Source organism: Microcaecilia unicolor, unplaced genomic scaffold, assembly GCF_901765095.1.
Source record: "Microcaecilia unicolor unplaced genomic scaffold, aMicUni1.1, whole genome shotgun sequence".
In the NCBI taxonomy this organism is placed as follows: Eukaryota; Metazoa; Chordata; class Amphibia; order Gymnophiona; family Siphonopidae; genus Microcaecilia; species Microcaecilia unicolor.
The window spans coordinates 46,522-66,115 of record NW_021963271.1 but is presented as its reverse complement, the minus strand read 5'-3'; the positions used below and the strand labels follow the sequence as shown (position 1 = coordinate 66,115).

Here is a 19,594-nt window from a genome sequence, read left to right as displayed (position 1 = left end):
GGTCACTTCAAATCTCGGCGACCATTTTGAATCGGCGCCGAGATCAGCAACAGGAAGGAAGCATGCAGGGCAGCGCTCCGGGCAGGAAAGAGGAGGCTCTTTCCTGCCCCGAAGGCAGAAGAGGTCACTAGACCACCAGGGCAGTAGTAAGTAAGGGTAGGGGAGGCTAGCAATCTGCCCGTTTGTCCGGATTTCTGGACAAACGGGCAGGCAGGCTGGCGGGCGGGCCGTAGCCCACCAGCCTGCCTGTTTGTCCAGAAATCCGAACAAATGGGCAGATTGGCAAAACCCACCCGGTTGTACGGACATGTACTCAAAAAGAGGACATGTCCGGGTAAATCCGGACATATGGTAACCCTAACTATAGTAGTTCTGAACACTGCAGTACTTCAGGCAGACTGTATGCAATTTGGAGTTTTGGAAAATAGGAGAACAGGGTTTCCTAAAGACTTCCTGATAGAGGAAATTTGCATCTACATGCCAAGACTTCTGCCTCATAGTCAAAATGTCTTCCTTTGTTGTTTCTACCTTTTATATTGTTACCTTGCAATTTACCAATATATTTTCAAACATCCCTCTGGTCTCAACAGCCCCAATGCACTAAATTCCTAAAATATAAAGAAAAAGTGCTGGCGGGGGGGGGGGGGTACCCATTGCCATTTTTCAACCTAGATTTCTTTTCCACTGCAGAAAGAAAAGCAAATGAGGGTGGATCTCAGAAAAAAAACTGTTATTTACACCTTGCTAGTCAGGTAGAACAATGCTGCACTGTCTGCAGAGACCAGCTGCTGTCACAGACATTAATATTTGATTATTATTAAAGCAGCAGTTGCACAGAGCATGCTACACTGATGTCACAGGTAGCACATGCTATCAGGACTGGGAGAGTGATGCAATGGAAAAATCACAGAGTCCGCAACTTGTACATACAATTCTAATTACTTATCTACTGCTTGCTAAGTGACCTTGTAAAAAGTCACTAAACCTCCCTGTGGTCAAAAAGAATGTAAATATAACCATACAAATTTCTTATGTTCACTGATAATCCCATACACACCGTGATTATTGGATGGTAGCCCTACATTCTTCCAGGAGAGGAAAAATTGAACAGATTCAATGACTAGCTTTGGGATGAAGGAGCGAGTACTGACAGAGTCAGCAACAATGCAAACAAAGTTTGAAACTTGCACAGTCCAGGTTGGTGAAGGAGGTAAACTTACATGAGGGAAACAGTGAAGTGAAAGCGCTGCCGCAGGCCCTTGAAGGTGATGAAAGACTGAGCTGGAAAGCTTCTGGTGGTCATCTCACAGTAGGGTCTCTCGTACTCTCCTGGTGGGCACTCACATTTGAAGCCTCCAATGAGCAGGTTAACACAGGTACCCCCATTCTTACACACTCCTGGGGCACAACGACCAGAGCGGGAGCTCACTTCACAGTGTTCTCCTAGAATAAATCAAAAAGAAATATCAGGAGGACATAAATTTATGTGTATTACTAGCTCCTTCTTTAAAGGAACCCAGAGCAATTCACAATTATACATAACTCAGACAAATAGGGAAAGCATATGGAGCATAGTTCATGGAATTCTTTCCAGCCACTCTGCATGCATAAATACACGTGTGCATCTCTGCTATCTCTGTCTTTGAACAGAGAAATACACAAACATTCTATTGGCATGGAAAGAATAATAAAATGAAAACAGGCGATACAATATATGAAGCCAGAGGGATTTTACAGTTTACCCACAGGGTGCCACTATGTGGTAAAACATATATTAGATAGCGATACACATAGTAACTATTAATCAAGCTATATGGTTCAGTCACTAGGTTTCATATCAGAATCACTAAGAAGCAGCCTATCAGGGAAAGCGGTGTAGCAGCACTTAGGGGAAAAACACAGAGCATGCTTCATGGGTGCAAGGTGCATGTATGTGTGCATGACAGAGAGAGAGAGACCAGAAGGGCCATGCAGTTTGCCAGAGGCAATTCCCCTGCTATGTTTCAGTGTATCAGTTTCTGTGCTGCACAAGCGAAACTGCTAAATTCCCATTTGGGGAGGAGGAATGGGGAAGGGGGAAACTTAATTCTGAAAATTTGACAAAACAGGACCAAAGCTGGTGTGATCATAGGAGCCGACTCTGTGGGTGCTGTGGGTGCTTGAGCACCACCAGTATTGAGAAAATTCCTTGTATGTGTCTAGGGAGGGGTTATTTCCACTGGGCTTAGCACCCCCAATAATTTTGAAAAGTTGGCTCCTATGGGTGTGATGGGAAAACTTGTGAAGAGAGACATCAGGTTCAAAAATGAGGTAGATTAGACCTGGGGGTCCCTGAGAAATATTTTGGCCCCAGACTTCTCAACTCCTTATTTATATTTTATTTCCATTGGTTTGGAAAGAATAATAAATCAATACATAGAACAGATCTCTGCCCCAACTAAATTTCCCTCCCCCACAGCACAGACCTACTTTCCACCAGCTATATGCCATTCCAATTCAGTATAAAATATCCTAACAAGCTTGCCCCAAATAACCATGCTTTTACACGCATTTGAAATCTCAAATGCTCTCCTCTGTGTATGAACTTTCTCTGGAATAGAGTTCCACAGTCTTGGTGCCAAAACATGAGGATTCTCTATCCCTTGTTTAATCTAGTCACATCTACATAAAGTATGAACAGGAAATTCATCTCTGCACAGTACAGCAATCAGGCTCATAGTAACTAATAGACGACAACAGATAAAGACCTGTATGGTCCGTCAAGTCTGCCCAACAAGATAAACTCGATACATATGGTATATGATACTTCATATGTATACATCCCAGAAAAAGGAAAAGAGAGTAGTCAGTATATTGCTACACAAAAATCTCTCATAACGATAAATGGCAAGAAACTATACTTCTTCAAAGGACTATAATTCTGTGGAGTGCATTAAATTCTTAGAAAATAGAAAAAATGGTGGGGGGGGGGGGGGGGGGGGGGAGCCTCTGAATCTAGCCCAGCCTCCAACCCAAAAAGTTAATGTTAACAACAGAAGTTGACATAGTTTTCTGGGTGTCTTATCTTCATTGGCATAAAAAAAACCCCACATTTCAGAATCTAGAAAATGCTAAAACTCCACAGAAGAGCTAGGGATCCAAAACAATGTGAAAAACTTGAAAAACTTAACTTTCAAAGGCAGGTGCAGATATAAAGTAACGTGTACGTCAACGGTCCAACACACCAGTGTGCGTTCTTTTTTCCCTTTTCTAACAATTATAGCACTCCACAGAACTATAGTTTCTTGCCATTTATCATACATCATATGTATACCTGGTCTTGGTTTGTCCTTGCCATTTTCAGGGCTTAGACCATAGAAGTCTGCCCAGCACTGTATTTGTTCTAAAATTTCTGAAGTTAACGTCAAAGCCCCTGAAAAGCTCCACTCCACAATCAGGGCACAGACTGTAGAAGTTTGCCCAGTACTGGCTTTGCTTCCTAATCTTCACCAAGCTTCTTTGGATCCATTCCTTCTAAACAGGATTTCTTTATGTTTATCCCAAGCATTTTTTAAATTCTGTTACCGTTTCCATCTCCACCACCTCCTGCGGGAGGGCATTCCAGGTAGCTATTACCTTCTCTGAGAAAAAATACTTCCTGACATTATTCCTGAGTCTGCCCCCTTTCAACCTCAATTCATGTCCCCTAGTTCTAGTGCCTTCCTGTCTCTGGAAAAGGTTTGTTTGTGGATTAATACCTTTCAAATATTTTAACATCTGTATCATATCACTCCTGTTTCTCCTTTCCTCCAGGGTATAAACGTTCAGGTCAGTAAGTCTCAAACACTCAAGTCCCATTCCTTATAGCACCTTAAAGGTCAGCACTATAACCTCAAATCTACACTTGGCTTCTATCAGGAGTCAATGAGAACCATTAAAAATATGGTAGTTCCATGTGGAAGTACTGTTATAGAATACCAGCATGGTGCGAGCATTCATGCCTGCTCAAAGGCTGGTGTAAACACTTGTACCCAAATACAGACAGTTAAGTGCATAAATAACAGTATTATATAACATCATGACTAATTTCTTGGAGTATTTTGTCCGCTGTAAAGCTTGGACTGAGCTGCTGATGGAAACTTCCCTCATTGAGCGGGCGGTACAGGGCAGTAGTGGTAGAGATTCTATAGAGGTTTACTACAACAGAATCCCCCACTCACTCAATATAATATGGTCTGGGAGAATACCTTGGGTGCTAATTTTGAGACCACAGAAAGGGAGAAAAATCTAAATTCTTTATTGCGTGTCTCTACAGCATCTAATATGGTTGAGAATGGTTATAAAATGCTGTACCAATGGTATTACCACCCCCCACCACACACACACCTGTGTAAAAGCCATGTATGGCCAGGGAAATGATCTGTGCTGGTGGGCCTGCAGTGAACAAGAGACTTTTCTGAAAAAATATGGTGGTCTTGTCCTGTGGCCCATGCCTATTGGGATCAGGTCAGGGCTTCGGAGATTTTGGAGGTGCCACTGGTCAAATCTATGGCTGTTCTGTTTACTCAAAATTGGTCCCTTCATCCTCACCGTTCATAAGAGGAAACCGGTTCACCTGTTACAGCTGGTTGCTTGGGTATAGCTTCAGCGTGGAAAACACCTGCTCTGCCAGGGAACACCAACTTCATCTCAAAACTATATCATATTTACTTGATGTCCAAATTGGCAGCAATTAAGAGGATTAGGCTCCTATCTTTTCACCACACTTGCAATGGATATATCACCTGGTTGGAAAAATTGATGCCAGTATTACCTCTGGTCACTCAACCTTGATCATAGGAAGAAGGATTGTAACCTGATCCTGGTGCTGCAACATCTTGTACAGGGGGGGAGGGAGGGGTGATTGGTTGGGGGGGGGGATGGGGAGAGTTAAGGGATTTTAATGACCTGATGTTGGGCATTTTTACTATGCGGCATATTGAAGGAACCCAGTAAGATATATGCATTGGTCTTTCTTTTGGTTGGGTTTGGATTTGTTTCATTGTTATTGTTATTTGTGTGTATTTTGCAAAATATAAATAAAGTTACAAAAAATAATTGCTTGGCACATCCCTGACCTACCCATGCCTCTCCCATGTCCACGCCCACCTGGAGTTGTGTGCTATAGAAATTAGGTGTTCAGTTTATAGAATAGGGGCATGTCAGTTACGCACATAGACACAAACTTCCAATTAGTGCTTGCTAAGGCCAATTATTGATACTTCTCACCAATTTAGCACTAATTAGCCAATTAAGCTACATGCATAACTGATCTTATTCTACAAACACATGCCCAATTGTTTATCGATTTTGAGGGAAAGCGTGCAATTGCATAAAACCTAATAATGCGATGGTCATCATTCACAATACCACCAAGCTTAAATCTAGCCATACACCAATATTACAATTTTTTTGCCAAATGGTTACACTACCCACTCTAACACTATCAAAAGTCATAGTAAAATGTATTCTCAAACAACTCATCACCTTTCACAAAAAAACACTCACTCATAAATTTCTGGATACCCATTTATCAAGTGTTTGCAATACTGAATAACTCTATGGATAAGTTTTATTTTACTTTTTAATGACAATTTTATAGACCATTTTTTGCAATAAATCAGTTTATAAAATGTAAAAGGAGAAAAGAAAGAAGAGAATATAAAAAGAAAACAAAACAGTAAAGTTAATAGCATGGAGGGAAGCCCAGGAATAGCCCCAGGCAGCCATAGTGAAGCACCATTCCTCAAATCAAGCAGGATGGCATTCCATAGGAAGGGGTTTAAGTAAATATAAGCAGAGCAACATCACTACATAGCTTTGCAAGCAGATATCTCTTATCTGCTGAAGCATGGCTGCAGTGCTGGCAATATAAGCAGGAATACAAGAGAACCGTGTCTAGGAGTGTATGCACTTCAACAAATGGGTTCTGGAAAAATAACAGACTGCTTTTAACTGAATGTTGTAGTATGGATCTTTTAACTGATATGAATATGAGATAGATGAAGGGAGAGCCAACCAAACTTAGCTATACTTATTTATTTATTTGTAGCATTTGTATCCCACATTTTCCCACCTTTTTGCAGGCTCAATGTGGCTTACATTTGCCGTAGTGGCGGTTGCCATTTCCGGGTAACAGAATTACAAATGGTGTTGCATTAAGGTGCACCATACATGTTGACATACATTTGCCGTACTGGCGGTTGCCATTTCCGGGTAAGAGAATTATACATGGTATTGAGTTAAGGTGCAGACATGCATGGTGACATACACGGAGCATAACATATATGGAACAGATCGTGGTGTATATATATATCATGTGTATACATACATGGTAAAGCAGAATATGTTATGGTGCTGCATGAAGGTTCCTGAGTAATAGCTTGGATTGTAGTATACATTAGGTCAGCGACTATAGATATTCCCTATTCAACATAAGGTTTAAAGTGGTAGTGCTTAGTCATTACTAGCAAAGAGGTTATACAGTCATGTGGTAAGATTTCGGTTTTGTATAGATCTTGCATAGTGTTGTTATTTAGTATTTAAGATGTATGTTTGTTGTATGCCTTCTTGAAAAGATTCGTTTTCAATAGTTTTCGGAAGATGGTTAGGTCTTGCGTTGTTTTTATGGCTTTCGGTAGTGCGTTCCATATCTGCGTGCAGATGTATGAGAAACTGGTCGCGTATGTGGATTTATATTTTAGCCCTTTACAGTTAGGATAGTGGAGATTGAGGAATACTGAGGTCTTATCCTCTTTGTCTCCTTTCCAGGGTACTCAAACAGCATGGGGAAATTGTCCGGTCTGCCGCAGGAGTAGTGCACCTGAGATATCTCCCTAGTTGTCCAAACTTTGGTTAATGAAGGTTTTTTGTTGTTGCAACCGTTTCTTCTACATCCAGGAGCGAGAACAACTGACTGAAATAACATGTAACTCACACTAGAATGAAGGTGAAAACTGGTCTTTACACAAGCCTTATTGTTCGAGATTTATTTATTTATTTATTTAGATTTTGCTCACACCTTTTTCAGTAGTAGCTCAAGGTGAGTTACATTCAGGTACTCTGGATATTTCTCTGTCCAAGGAGGGCTCATAATCTAAGTTTGTACCTGAGGCAATGGAGGGTTAAGTGACTTGCCCAAGATCACAAGGAGCAGCAGTGGGATTTGAACCGGCCACCTCTGGATTGCAAGACCGGTGCTCTAACCACTAGGCCACTCCTCCACTCCCTCTGCGGCCTGCTACTGGGCCTTGTCAGACTGACAACAGCGCCATGTATGAAGACCCATATGTCAGTCTTTCATAGAGATACACAAAGCGCAGAGATCAGTACTGCAAATACTTGACTTCAATTTCTGAGCAGCCCAGGTTATAGTTTCCTTTCTCCAGCTCAGTTACTTAGCCTTACATATGCCACTGCTGGTAATTGTCCTTGAGTAGCCCTAAGGAATAACCCAACTTTCTGGTTAGTGCCACACAGTTTGAGCTGTGGTAAGTTTCCCACCCCTGACACAAAAACAGACATAAAGGAAAGAGAAAATGCTGGGGATAACGATGAGAGGGGTTGAGACACAGAGGGAGACTATTAGAGACAGGAAGGGGAGGGGGAGAGAACTGTGTGTGCTAAAAGTATCAAGACAGATTTGTACGGATAGACAATGGCAATAGTTGAAGCAAAAAAAAGAAAGTTTCCTCAGGTACAAGTAACCAGGACAAGCTAGCACAGTGTTGCTCACAAGCAAAGAGTGCTGATTTCAAAAGCTTTCCTAGTCCCCTATGGCCTTCCCTCTCCCTAACACAAACAGAATGGGAAAACAAATGCAGAAGATTCAGAAGTGAATCCTGCAAAACTTAAAAGCTAATGGCGGAGAGGTTTCTCAGCCTCTTCCCTCCACCAAACCCCAAGCTCAGCTTCAGTGGGCACAATTAGAATGTCTTGAGAGTTCTCAGTCATCAACTTTTATATTTTTGGGCTGGCTCCCAGGTCCAAGAAAAATCTGACAAGGCATGCTCAGTTTCTAAATTTTGCTGTTGTTTTTCTTACCTTGTATGGTCAAGCACCACTATACATGATTAATCTCATAGATATATCTAACAAAAATTATAATACCATTTCTAGACATTATTTGACGTCAGTATCGTCCTCCTGTGTGGTTAATTTATAAAACCGAGTTTTCTTTTTACCTTTTCTTAGCAGGTGGCAAAATGGTGGAATATGCTACAAAGATCATATGCCATGAAACTAATTTTAAGACTTTTTGTAAACTGTTAAAAACCTGGTTATTTCAAAAGTTTCTGTCTTTCTGAATATTAAGATTAGATTTTTATGTTTTTGTAACTTGGGTACGCCCAACCTTTTCTATTATGAGCCCCAGTGAACTGAGATATGCATGGGTTATAAATGTTTACCATAATACAATGTAATCATTTTTCAAATATTCTGAGTTTTCTTCATTACTGTATAAATGTCATATATTGTAATTGGTTGCAATGCTGTGCAGTAATAACTGTTTCCTATATTAGTGTAAAATGACAAAAGCCTTGGATCATACTTCAATATTGCCTGCCTACAGTAAAATGCCAAACCCCTGGACTGTGCTTCAATACTGCATGAAAGTAAATAAGTAATGATGATTAATTATCTGTGAGTCAACTACTTATTAGCAATTAGCACTTAACACAACTTCACTCAGTATATATAGCTCCAAGACAATATATTAGTGAACATTAAAAAAAAACACAGTTTAGAAGAGGAATCTAAAAAAACGCAAGGTGTGATATGCTCAATCTTTAAGGGGCCCTTTTACTAAAATGTATTAAGTAGTTAATGTACCAGACTGGAATGACAATGCGTGCTGATTTGCACATCAATTGCACACTGTCTTAATGCATGGTAAAGAACATTTTAGCACTTATTTGCATATTTATTCCTGCTGCTACAGCATAGTAAGGGCAAAACCTTACAGTACTTTAGTCAAAAGGCCCCAAAGTGAGCAGATGAATTTCTAACTGTGTGCTACAGGACTACCAGATTAGCAATTTAAAGACCAGTTGGCAAGTGCAGCAGCCCTTAATGGTCTGGCTACACTCGTATTCTCTTCATAGAAAATGCTTTTGCTTTAGCACATTTAATTCAAGAAATAGAATGATCTTTGACGTCACATAAAATAAAAATTAGAAGAAGAAGTAATCTAAATTCAAGAATTAAGTGTTAATTCTTAAACCAATAATCGTAATATTCTCAGTTTAGTTTTAATTTTTTTATTTCATTTATCTAGGTAACATACAAACTTTTGCTTTTTACTGGTTGGCTCGACTCCTCTGCTCTAAAATGTTTGGCTTGCAACTGCTCAAAAGGATGAGATCTCTCTTGGCCAGAAGGATGCTAGACTGCGTAGAGAGGGCATTAACCACCAGAAGAAAGGAGGTGTTGATGCCCCTCTATAAGTCGTTGGTGAGGCCCCACTCAGAGTATTGTGTTCAGTTTTGGAGGCCGTATCTTGCTGAAGATGTAAAAAGACTGGAAGCGGTGCAAAGAAAAGCTACAAAAAATGGTATGGGATTTGCGTTGCAAACCCTACGAGGAGAGACTTGCTGACCTGAACAGGTATACCTTGGAGGAAAGGAGAAACAGGGGAGATATTTTTAATAATTTATTTGTAGCATTTGTATCCCACATTTCCCCACCTATTTGCAGGCTCAATGTGGCTTACATTATGCCGGAATGGCAATCGCCATTTCCGGGTACAGAATTACAAAATTACAAATGGTATTGCATTAAGGTGCATACATACATGGTAAAGAAGAATACATTGTGGTATTACATAGAGGTTTCTGATTGACTTCCTTTTCCGGGTACAAAATTACAAATGGTTTTGCTTTAAGGTGCCGAGGAATACATTATGGTATTTCATAGAGGTATCTGAGTGATAAAGTGAGTTGTAACATAAGTTAGGTCATCGACTATAAAGATATCATTTTCAACTTAGGAAATAAAGTGGTAGTGCAAGTTGTGAAGCTTTCGTTAATAGCAATGAGGTTAAACAGTCAAGCGCGACAATAGTTCGTTTTTGTCTAGTTCGTGTAAAGTCTAATTATTTTGTATCTAGGATGGATCGTTATGGTAAGCCTTCTTGAACAGGTCAGTTTTCAGTAGTCTTCAGAAGATTGCTAGGTCGTGTATTGTTTTTATGGCCTTCGGTAATGCGTTCCATAGTTGTGTGCATATGTAGGAGAAACTGGATGCGTATGGGGTTTTATATTTTAGTCCTTTACAGCTGGGGTAGTGGAGATTGAGGAATGTTCGTGATGATCTTTTTGTGTTCCTAGTAGGCAGGTCTATGAGGTCTGACATATAGGTCGGAGCTTCTCCGTGAACAATATTTGAAAGGTATTAATTCACAAATGAACCTTTTCCGGAGACGGGAAGGCGCTAGAACTAGAGGACATGAATTGAGGTTGAAGGGGAGCAGACTTAGGACTAATGTCAGGAAGTATTTTTTTACGGAGAGGGTGGTGGATATGTGGAATGCCATCCTGTGGGAGGTGGTGGAGATGAAAACGGTAAAGGAATTCAAACATACGTGGGATAAACACAAAGGAATCCTGTTTAGAAGGAATGGTTCCGTGGAATCTTAGCGGAGATTGGGTGGCGATGCCGGTAACTGGAAACAAAACGGGAGCTGGGCAGACTTCTACGGTCTACGCCCTGATCATGACTGAATAGATAGGGATGGGCTGGAGTGTAAATTTTAAGGGGCTTCGATGTTAGCTTCAGAACTTAGTACAAGAACAGTACTGGGCAGACTTCTACGGTCTGTGCCCGGAGAAAGGCAAGGACAAATCAAACTTGGGTGTACATACCATGTAAAATGAGTTTATCTTGTTGGGCAGACTGGATGGACCGTACAGGTCTTTATCTGCCGTCATTTACTATGTTACTATGTTACCTTCCTCTTGTTTTACCTTCCCATGATGTCCATCTATTTTGTAATTTTGCCTCTTCCTATTTTCCTCTTGTATTAATGTCTTGTCTTTTATGGTCTTCGTTTTGTTTTTAATTTACAACTTCCCTTTTTAGATTGAATTATTCAATAACTTTACTTGTAAACCACCTAGACTTTTATTATTTAGGCAGTATATCAAATAAATTGAACCAAAATTTAAAAAAACAGGGGACATATGGGTCAGTTGACTCTCAAAAGGCACCTGTTGCCAGGTGTCAGTAAGGGTAACTGTACTTGAAAAAAACAGATTATTCTCCATAGTTATCAAGTTCAAAGCCTTACACAGTATAATCCATTCACTGCTACTCACCCTGTGAACCCCAGTATGTCACGTAGGAGCCCTTTTACTAAGGTGTGCTAAGCCCTAACACGGACTTAGCACACCTCAAAAAGCTTACAACAGGAAGCACTAAAGCATCTTGAGGAAATGTTCCTGTTAGCATGCACTAAGAGATCTACTAGCGATTTACTTAAACAGCAAGATGACTATACATCTTGGATAAATTTGCAGATTACACAAAACTATTCAAAGTTGTCAAAATACATGCAGATTGTGAAAAATTGCAAGAAGACCTTAAAAACTGGAAGACTGCATGGCCAATGAAATTTAATGTGGACAAATGCAAAGTAACAGCAAGGACAACAGAGGCTTAGAGCCACCTCCAATCAACAGAGCAGACCAAAGATAAAAGAGCAAACACAGCTTATTAAAATCAGATGCCCGACGTGGCCACATTTCACCTCCTAGAGGTTGCATCAGGGGCTTAACTTTCCACTATCAGGGTCCCTAAAGGCATATGGACTTAACCAATTATCGCCCAGTAGCATCCATTCCGCTTATAACCAAACTTATGGAGGGCTTGGTGACGAAACAACTCACCGACTACCTAGATAAACACTCAATTCTACACGAGTCCCAATCAGGATTCCGGTCGAATCACAGCACAGAAATGGTACTAGTGTCTGTAATGAACTCATTCAAACAATCAAGTGCAACTGGCAACAACATACTCCTCTTACAATTTAATATGTCCAGTGCCTTTGACATGGTCAATCATCAAATACTATTACACATACTGGAATACTTCGGAGTTGGCGGTAAAGTTCTGAACTGGTTCAAAGGATTCCTGACCACAAAATCACAACCAAGTAACAACGAATGCGGACACATCAGACCCATGGGCACCCGAATGTGGAGTCCCCCAAGGATCCCCACTTTCACCCACCCTCTTCAACCTGATGATGATACCCTTAGCTAAATTACTAGCTAATCAAAACCTCAACCCCTACATATATGCAGACGATGTCACGATCTATATCCCGTTTAAACATGATCTAAACGAAATCACCAACAAGATCAACCAAAGCCTCCAAATCATGCACGCCTGGGAGGATGCATTCCAATTAAAACTGAATGCTGAGAAAACACAATGTCTTGTACTCACCTCACAGCATAATACAAACAACTTCACCACCATAACCACTCCATGGCTACCGGTCCCTGAGTCAACAGGTTCGGTACCAGAGGTAACGGCAGAGGAGCCTCCAGGAGCATCTGTCGGAGGTCTGCATACCAAGGTCTCCTTGGCCAATCCGGGGCGATGAGGACCACTTCTCCTGGGTGCAGCCGAATCCGCAAGAGCAGGCGCCCTATCAAGGGCCATGGGGGAAACACATAAAGTAGACCCGGAGGCCATGGTTGAGCCAAGGCATCCAACCCCGCCGAGCGAGGATCTCTCCGTCTGCTGAAGAAGCACGGGACTTTGGTATTGGCACTTGTCGCCATTAGATCCATCACGGGCTTGCCCCATTTGGCACAGATCTGCAGGAAAACTTCGTCTGCCAGATTCCATTCTGCTGGATCGATCTGATGCCTGCTCAGATAATCGGCCTGCACATTGCTCTGACCTGCAATATGAGCTGCCGACAGACACTGAAGATGCAGCTCGGCCCAGTGGCAAATCAGTTCGGCCTGCGCGGCTAGTGCTCTGCACCTTGTTCCGCCTTGTCGATTTATATAGGCCACCGTTGTCGTGTTGTCCGACATCACTCTGACAGCCAATCCTTCCAGGGTCACTTGAAATGCCAGAAGCGCCTGAAACACCGCTTTCAACTCTAGGCGGTTGATGGACCACTCCGACTCCTCGGGTGTCCATAGACCCTGGGCATGCTTCCCCTTGCAGTATGCGCCCCAGCCCTTCAGGCTGGCATCTGTTACCACCAGGCACCAAACGGGGAGCGTCAGCGGCATTCCTCGCCGCAGCATGCTGTCCGAGAGCCACCACTCCATGCTGAGTCGGGCCGCAGGGAGCCAAGTAAGTCTGCATAGGTAATCCTGAGAAAAAGGAGACCATCTCCGGAGTAGGGAATACTGTAGAGGTCTCAGGTGCGCTCTCGCCCAGGGTACCACTTCCATCGTGGCTGTCATCGATCCCAGCAGCTGGACAATGTCCCAAGCTCGCGGGCGGGGCATCCTCAGGAGCAGACAGACCTGATTCTGAAGCTTGCACCGCCTTAGCTCGGGTAGGAACACATAGCCCGAGACTGTGTCGAACCTGGCCCCCAAAAACTCTAGAGATTGTGAAGGGGACAGGTGACTCCACCGCCACCGCCGCCCGCCTGTTTGACGGCAGAACCACATCGGGACTCCACAAACACGTCTCTTACTGGGGCGCTGAATTCTATTCTGTATCCATCTCTGATCAGGTACAGAACCCACTGATCTGAGGAAATCTTGGCCCACTCCTCGACAAAGAGGGAAAGCCGTCCTCCGATGACAGGCATCGAGGAGAGGGCCGGCGCACCATCATTGAGAGGGTCGCCCCTGAACTCCTGGTCTTGAGCCACCGACTGCGGGACGCTTGTCCGAGCGAAAGGAGTTCCTCTGCTGACCACGGGCATGTGAAGTGAACCCAGCAGAATGCCCCAGGCGGTACCTTCTAGCTTCACGGAAGCGAGGTCTGTACGAGGAGTGGACCGCCTGGCCCTTAGAGGAAGGCCTCTGCCTATCTTCGGGCAAGCGCTGGGGTTTTGGATCACCCAGGCCTTTCACAATTTTTTCCAACTCCTCACCAAATAGGAGAAGTCCTTGAAAAGGCAACTTCACCAACCTTTGCTTAGAGGCCATGTCCGCTGCCCAGTGTCGTAGCCACAGACGACGGCGAGCCGCCACTGCTACTGCCATTTGTTTAGCCGAAGCTCTGACAAGGTCATAAAGGGCATCAGCCAGAAAGGACAAGGCCACCTCCATCCGCGGAGCCACATCCAAGAAGGGCTCCGCTCCATCTCCGGGCTGAGCCACTGCCTGTTGCAGCCAAGCTAGGCAGGCTCTAACAGCATAACAGCTGCATGCAGACGCCCGAACAGTGAGACCTGCAATTTCAAAGGACCGTTTCAATGCTGTTTCCAGCCTACGGTCTTGAGCATCCTTCAGGGCAACACCTCCTTCAACAGGGAAGGTAGTTCTCTTTGTCACCGCAGTGACTAGGGCATCTGAAAACGAGCCATATGTCCCACACGCAGAGGGTATAACTGCCCCATAGCCCTGGAAACTCTCAAAGGTCCCTCGGGGTCAGCCCACTGAGCCGAAACAAGCTCTAGGATGGAGTCATGCAAAGGGAAGGCCCGAGCAGCTTTCTTGGTACTAGCCATCCTGGGATTACCCGAGGAGGCCATGCCACTGTCAGGATCTTCAATCGAGAGGGCCTGCAGGGTATCTGAAATAAGCGCTGGCAGCTCATCACGGTGGAAAATCCTCACCGCGGAGGGATCATCCAGATCCTGTGGTAAATCCGCACCTGACTCTGGTTCCTCAGACCAAGAACGTCTGTCAGAGTTCTCCGAATCCTCACACCCCGACCACGGGGGGGAAAAAGGTGCACCAAAATCTGAAGGGGAATTAACCCTTCTGCGCTTATCTTTAGGCCAAGCATCTGGGAAAAAAGCCTCACTGGGCAGTCCCAGGCCAGAATCCATCGTGGGGGGCAATCAGAGGAGCCTCAGGCGACCCTTGAGGAAGGGCTCTTTTCATCATGTATGCTTTATGCAGCAAAAGCACAAAATCCGGGGAGAAAATCTCACCCTGGGCACCCAAATCCTGTCCGGTGCTAGCCACTCCTGAAATAACCTCATCTCGAGGTGCCCCACCCGGCTCAGGTCTCTCCATGTCCACGGAGGCCGCGCCATGTGGTGTAAGCAAAATGGCGCCCGCTGCCAGCTCAGAGCGGGAAAAAACATCGCTCGCCATGCTCGGGCCGGCTCCTACGCCAGTACAGCACGATTTACAGAGCCCTGCTGCTGATTTGCGCTTGCCACAAGTGGAACAGCGCTTTACATTGTCTGCAGCCATCGCCGAAAAACGGCGGTAAAATCCAAGATGGCGGTTTCGCGCCAAAATCGCCCCGATCGCGGGCCCACCCTGGAGGAGTTGGAAAACACTCTTACCTCAAAGGATCTAGTGTACAACTACGATCCTGCTGAAAATCAGGTCAAAAACTTCTGTTCCAGCGTCTCTGCATTTAAAAACGCGACGCGCCTTTTTTTTTTTTTTTTTTTTAAAGCTGTGAGGAAAGCAGAGGTATTGAAGACTCCGGAGGCTCAGATGATTGGGAAAGGCAGGGAAAGGGCGAACCTATATGCCTGCATCCACTGTTGGTGGGTAAGGACAGGGAAAGCAAGGCAATATGTCCACATCCACAGAGGTATGGGTAAGGCAGGGAAAGGGCTAACCTATGTGCCTTTAAAGTGAGGCTGCTATAGCCTCCAACACCCCGGTTAACAACTGGCAAGCCAGGAACCACCTCCCGGCAGATTTTTCTGGAGCTCGAACAAGCTGCAGCCACCCTGCTAGGGGAGATAGAGAATACTGAAGAGGCAGTGGAGCTAGCTGGCCAAGAGGGCACTGTGAAAGTTTGAGTGCTCTCTATCTCCCCTGCTGGTTGATGGACATAACCCATACGTAATGGCTTCATCTGCTTGATGACAAGGAAAAAGCACTTAAAAGAGTTGATCTGAAGTGGAGGAACCTCGAGGTTAGTCCAGAGCTCCATCATTAAAACCTGCTACAAGCTAACCATATATCTGGAGATTGAAAATCCACTTGCCTGGGGACAAGTAGGATTTTTCTATGAGCAATACAACAATGTCTCTGGCTTAAATGTCTGTGGCCTGGCAAGAAGAGGTCAAGTGTTTAAGTCCAATTAAGGTCTTGAATGAGACACAGATGGCTACAGAAGTAAGGCAGGGGAAGAAGAAAATGACCAGAAGGTGAGAAAATAGATTATAGGTGGTATACCAAATTAATAAACCATAAACTAGCCATAAAAAAGAGACTTTCCTGAATTTCAACCACTTATTGCAATATAAGTAGAGCAGAACTTACAGCATGAAGTCTTTCTACCCAGGGCAAGAGTCTTTGTATGTGATAGCTTTTATATTTTTATAGTAAGTGCTTATTGTGAACGGCCTTGCGGTATAACAAATTTTTATCTAACTATAAACTTTATTCAGTAAGTTGACGGATAATGTAGCGAGAGGGCTATGGAAAAGACTGTTGAATGAGTTGCTTTATTATAAAGAATGGTGCCTGAAAAGATAGGCTTAAAAAAAATTAAAAAAAAAGGGAAGTATGGATGGGAATGCTTGATGGTGAAAAAGGGATTCCACCTTCTCAGGAGGACAGAGCAGAGAGCAAATGCTCTGGGGCATGATGGAGTCTGCACTGCGGAGAGGAGGTGGGAAGAAAACCCACAAGACTAGAGCTAGAGGGCAAGGAAAGACACCAAAAGGGTCAGTGCCTGAAACTAGGTCACAAAGGTGGTCACTGAAGGCAACACTTGCTTGGAGGGAGAGGGTCACATGCAGAGGCATCAGATCACAGATTGTAAGGACAATCAGGAAGTGACACTAAGGTGATGAAAGACCCAGGCTCTGCTGAGAGGAAGGCTGAGGTCACGTGCCAAGGAATGATCGCTAGGAGTAAAGACTATACACTGAGCTGGAGTAAACACAGTTACATGCTGAACTACAATACAGATAATACACTGCATATACACTGTGGGGATAGAACAGAGAATGGGGTAAGAGGTAGGTATACCTGCCAGGCAAAGAAGTGCTCATTGTACTCCCACTGTAGTTCCTCCCCTGAAAAATACCAGAGTGCAGTTGCAACTACCAGAATACGTAGTGATTGTAGTTTGTCCCTGGTAGGCAAGTCTTGGAAGAATTTTTCTAACTATTTTTGAGTGCATTATGTAGTCGCCCCAAAACAAATTGAATTCACATATGAGTTTTAAAATCATAAGTATAAATGTGCTTTTTTTTTTTTTTTTGTAACTAAAAAGCTTTAAGTTCTTGCACAATGTCAGAGGTGCAGGGGGTTTTGTCACCTTGAAAATTCCACTGAATGCTTCAACTACTGGACAAGATCTCCTTCTTCACAAAATAACATTCTTACCTGCTCAGTGATAGCCTGTCTCCTATTCACTCACTTCCTATCACCATAGGAAGTCAAGCCAAGTCTAAGTAACCAACTAATCACACTATACATTCCAGTATCAAAAACAGATCTTGAAGCTCTGCTTACCTTTCCACCAGTAACATAAAACTCATGAGGATGGAGAAACTTTCATCGTGTATAAATGAATAATAATTACAGCACCACAACTCCAAGCTTCAAAGCTGAAATACCCATGTTATTAGAGCATAATTATCCTCCAAAGGAAACACATGGCATATTTTTGGGAATTTTTTTTTTTTAGTTACTGACCATTAAGAGCATTTTTGAACAAAGTTCTGTCTGCATCATTCCTCATCAAGTTTTAGTGGCTCTTATCAAGAGATGACAGATTCTACCACTCTAGTCATTACTTTCCAAACTATTTTTTAATAGGGAAAGTGAAATTTTAGAACGCCCAAAGCAAAGCTGCATTCCATCCAGCATTACCACTCCAGAGATAATCCCTCTTTTAAGATCATTCAAAAGGCTCAACAATGGCTCTTATTAACATGCTGCTTGAAGCCAGTCAATGGCAACTGAAAAAAGTGAACGCATTCCTTCAATTTTCAACCCCCGCAGTTTTCACAAACACCATTCAAACTGATACAGTACTAATGTTATATTACTGCTTACTTTAACAATTTTCTTGTTGAAACTTCAAGTTTACAACATGTTAACCTCTCAAGCTCATTGGAACTTAAAGCTTTTACAATATGACAAAACAGAGCCACTGTCCTAGCTGCCAGCTGGTCAGGTTTTCAGGGTTTTCCTAACGAATATGCATGAAGAGATTTGCATGCCTACTAGGTCAAATATATGCAAATCTCTCATGCATATTAAGGGTCCCCTTCTGATGCATCTTCAGGTGCCCTCTCTACAATCTATAGGGAGTAGGTCACCTGAGCAATCAGTGATGCAAACTCACCCTGCCAAAACAAAACTACCAAGGACTCATCCCTTTCTCAGATCTTCTCATGCTCCTATGTCTAGTCCTCTTTTAGGCAACTGGTGAGAATTAGACCACTGCCATTTTCCTCAGGAAAGCCAGAGAACCTGAATTATTTAGACTCCCTGATCTCAGCAGCTAAAGAGATCTGAATGCCTTCAGACCACACCATAGCTCAAGAATGAACCAAAGTGTAGGGGTAGCTAAACATTTGCCAAAGTCTTTTACAGATTGCATGACAGAAGGAATGTACAACACAAGCCCCTCTTCCCCCAGGTCCCCTTGCCTTAGTACAAGCCCACCAGGACCGAGACCCTCAAGCCAGAATCCTGGAACTGGACCACTCCCAGCTCAATTAGGATAAAGGTCCACATACTAGTCTATAAGAGCCTAACAGGCCAGAGGAGTTTAACCAGCAACCCATAGACCCCAGTCTATCCTACCAGGAGCCAGGCCAACAATGAATCCTTCTACACTCACCTACTGGAGGCAAAGATACTGGCAAGTTTCAGGGCTGTATCACATCTTATACAAGAAATGGAGGAAGAGAACCCTGACTTTTTGACACCATCTGCTGGGTGGGTGACAGAGCTGCTTTTGGTGCCCCTTTCCACTTTACGCCCACTTGCTCATAGATTGACATGTTGACTCAAAAGGGAATTATGGCTTTGTGACCTGAGTGGTCATCCTATTTCCTACACCATATATGGGCTCTGGCCTCTATTTCCTTTTCCTCTATTATCCCCCCCCCCCAATCTCTATCCTTTATAGCCTTCCTTTACTCCCACCATTCCTATTCTTCCCACCTTCAGCATCTCTCTTTTTTCTTCTCTCTCCTGCACTTTTCATTTCTCTTCTTCCACTCTTTCTCACCCCCTCATCTTTCTTTATCCCTCCTTCCCTGACCTCCAAAATCTCCTTTTCAGTACAACTGCACATGCCAGGTGCTATAAATGGGGCTCCTCTTGTGCACTGAACCACCAGAAGCTGTAGTAGGGCTCCTCTCAAGCACCACTTAAGCTACACCACTAGATGCTGCAACAGGATCTCTTCCTTTATGTAGCTTTAATCCTCAACAGAAACCATGAGGTCCCTTTCAGCCAATGGACCCTGGCCCTGACCTGATAGC

At 43.5% G+C, this 19,594-nt stretch overlaps 1 protein-coding gene across 1 annotated transcript in view; it reads right to left on the bottom strand.

Moving 5' to 3' along the window:
• Positions 1-19,594, bottom strand: part of LOC115459128 (cadherin EGF LAG seven-pass G-type receptor 1-like) — a gene marked incomplete at its 5' end in the record, with an annotated part of 112,262 nt that overhangs the window by 49,891 nt on the left and 42,777 nt on the right. Inside the window, one exon of the mRNA XM_030189000.1 lies at positions 1,221-1,443. Coding sequence (XP_030044860.1) covers positions 1,221-1,443 — 223 coding nt within the window. The remainder of the gene's footprint in view (positions 1-1,220; positions 1,444-19,594) is intronic.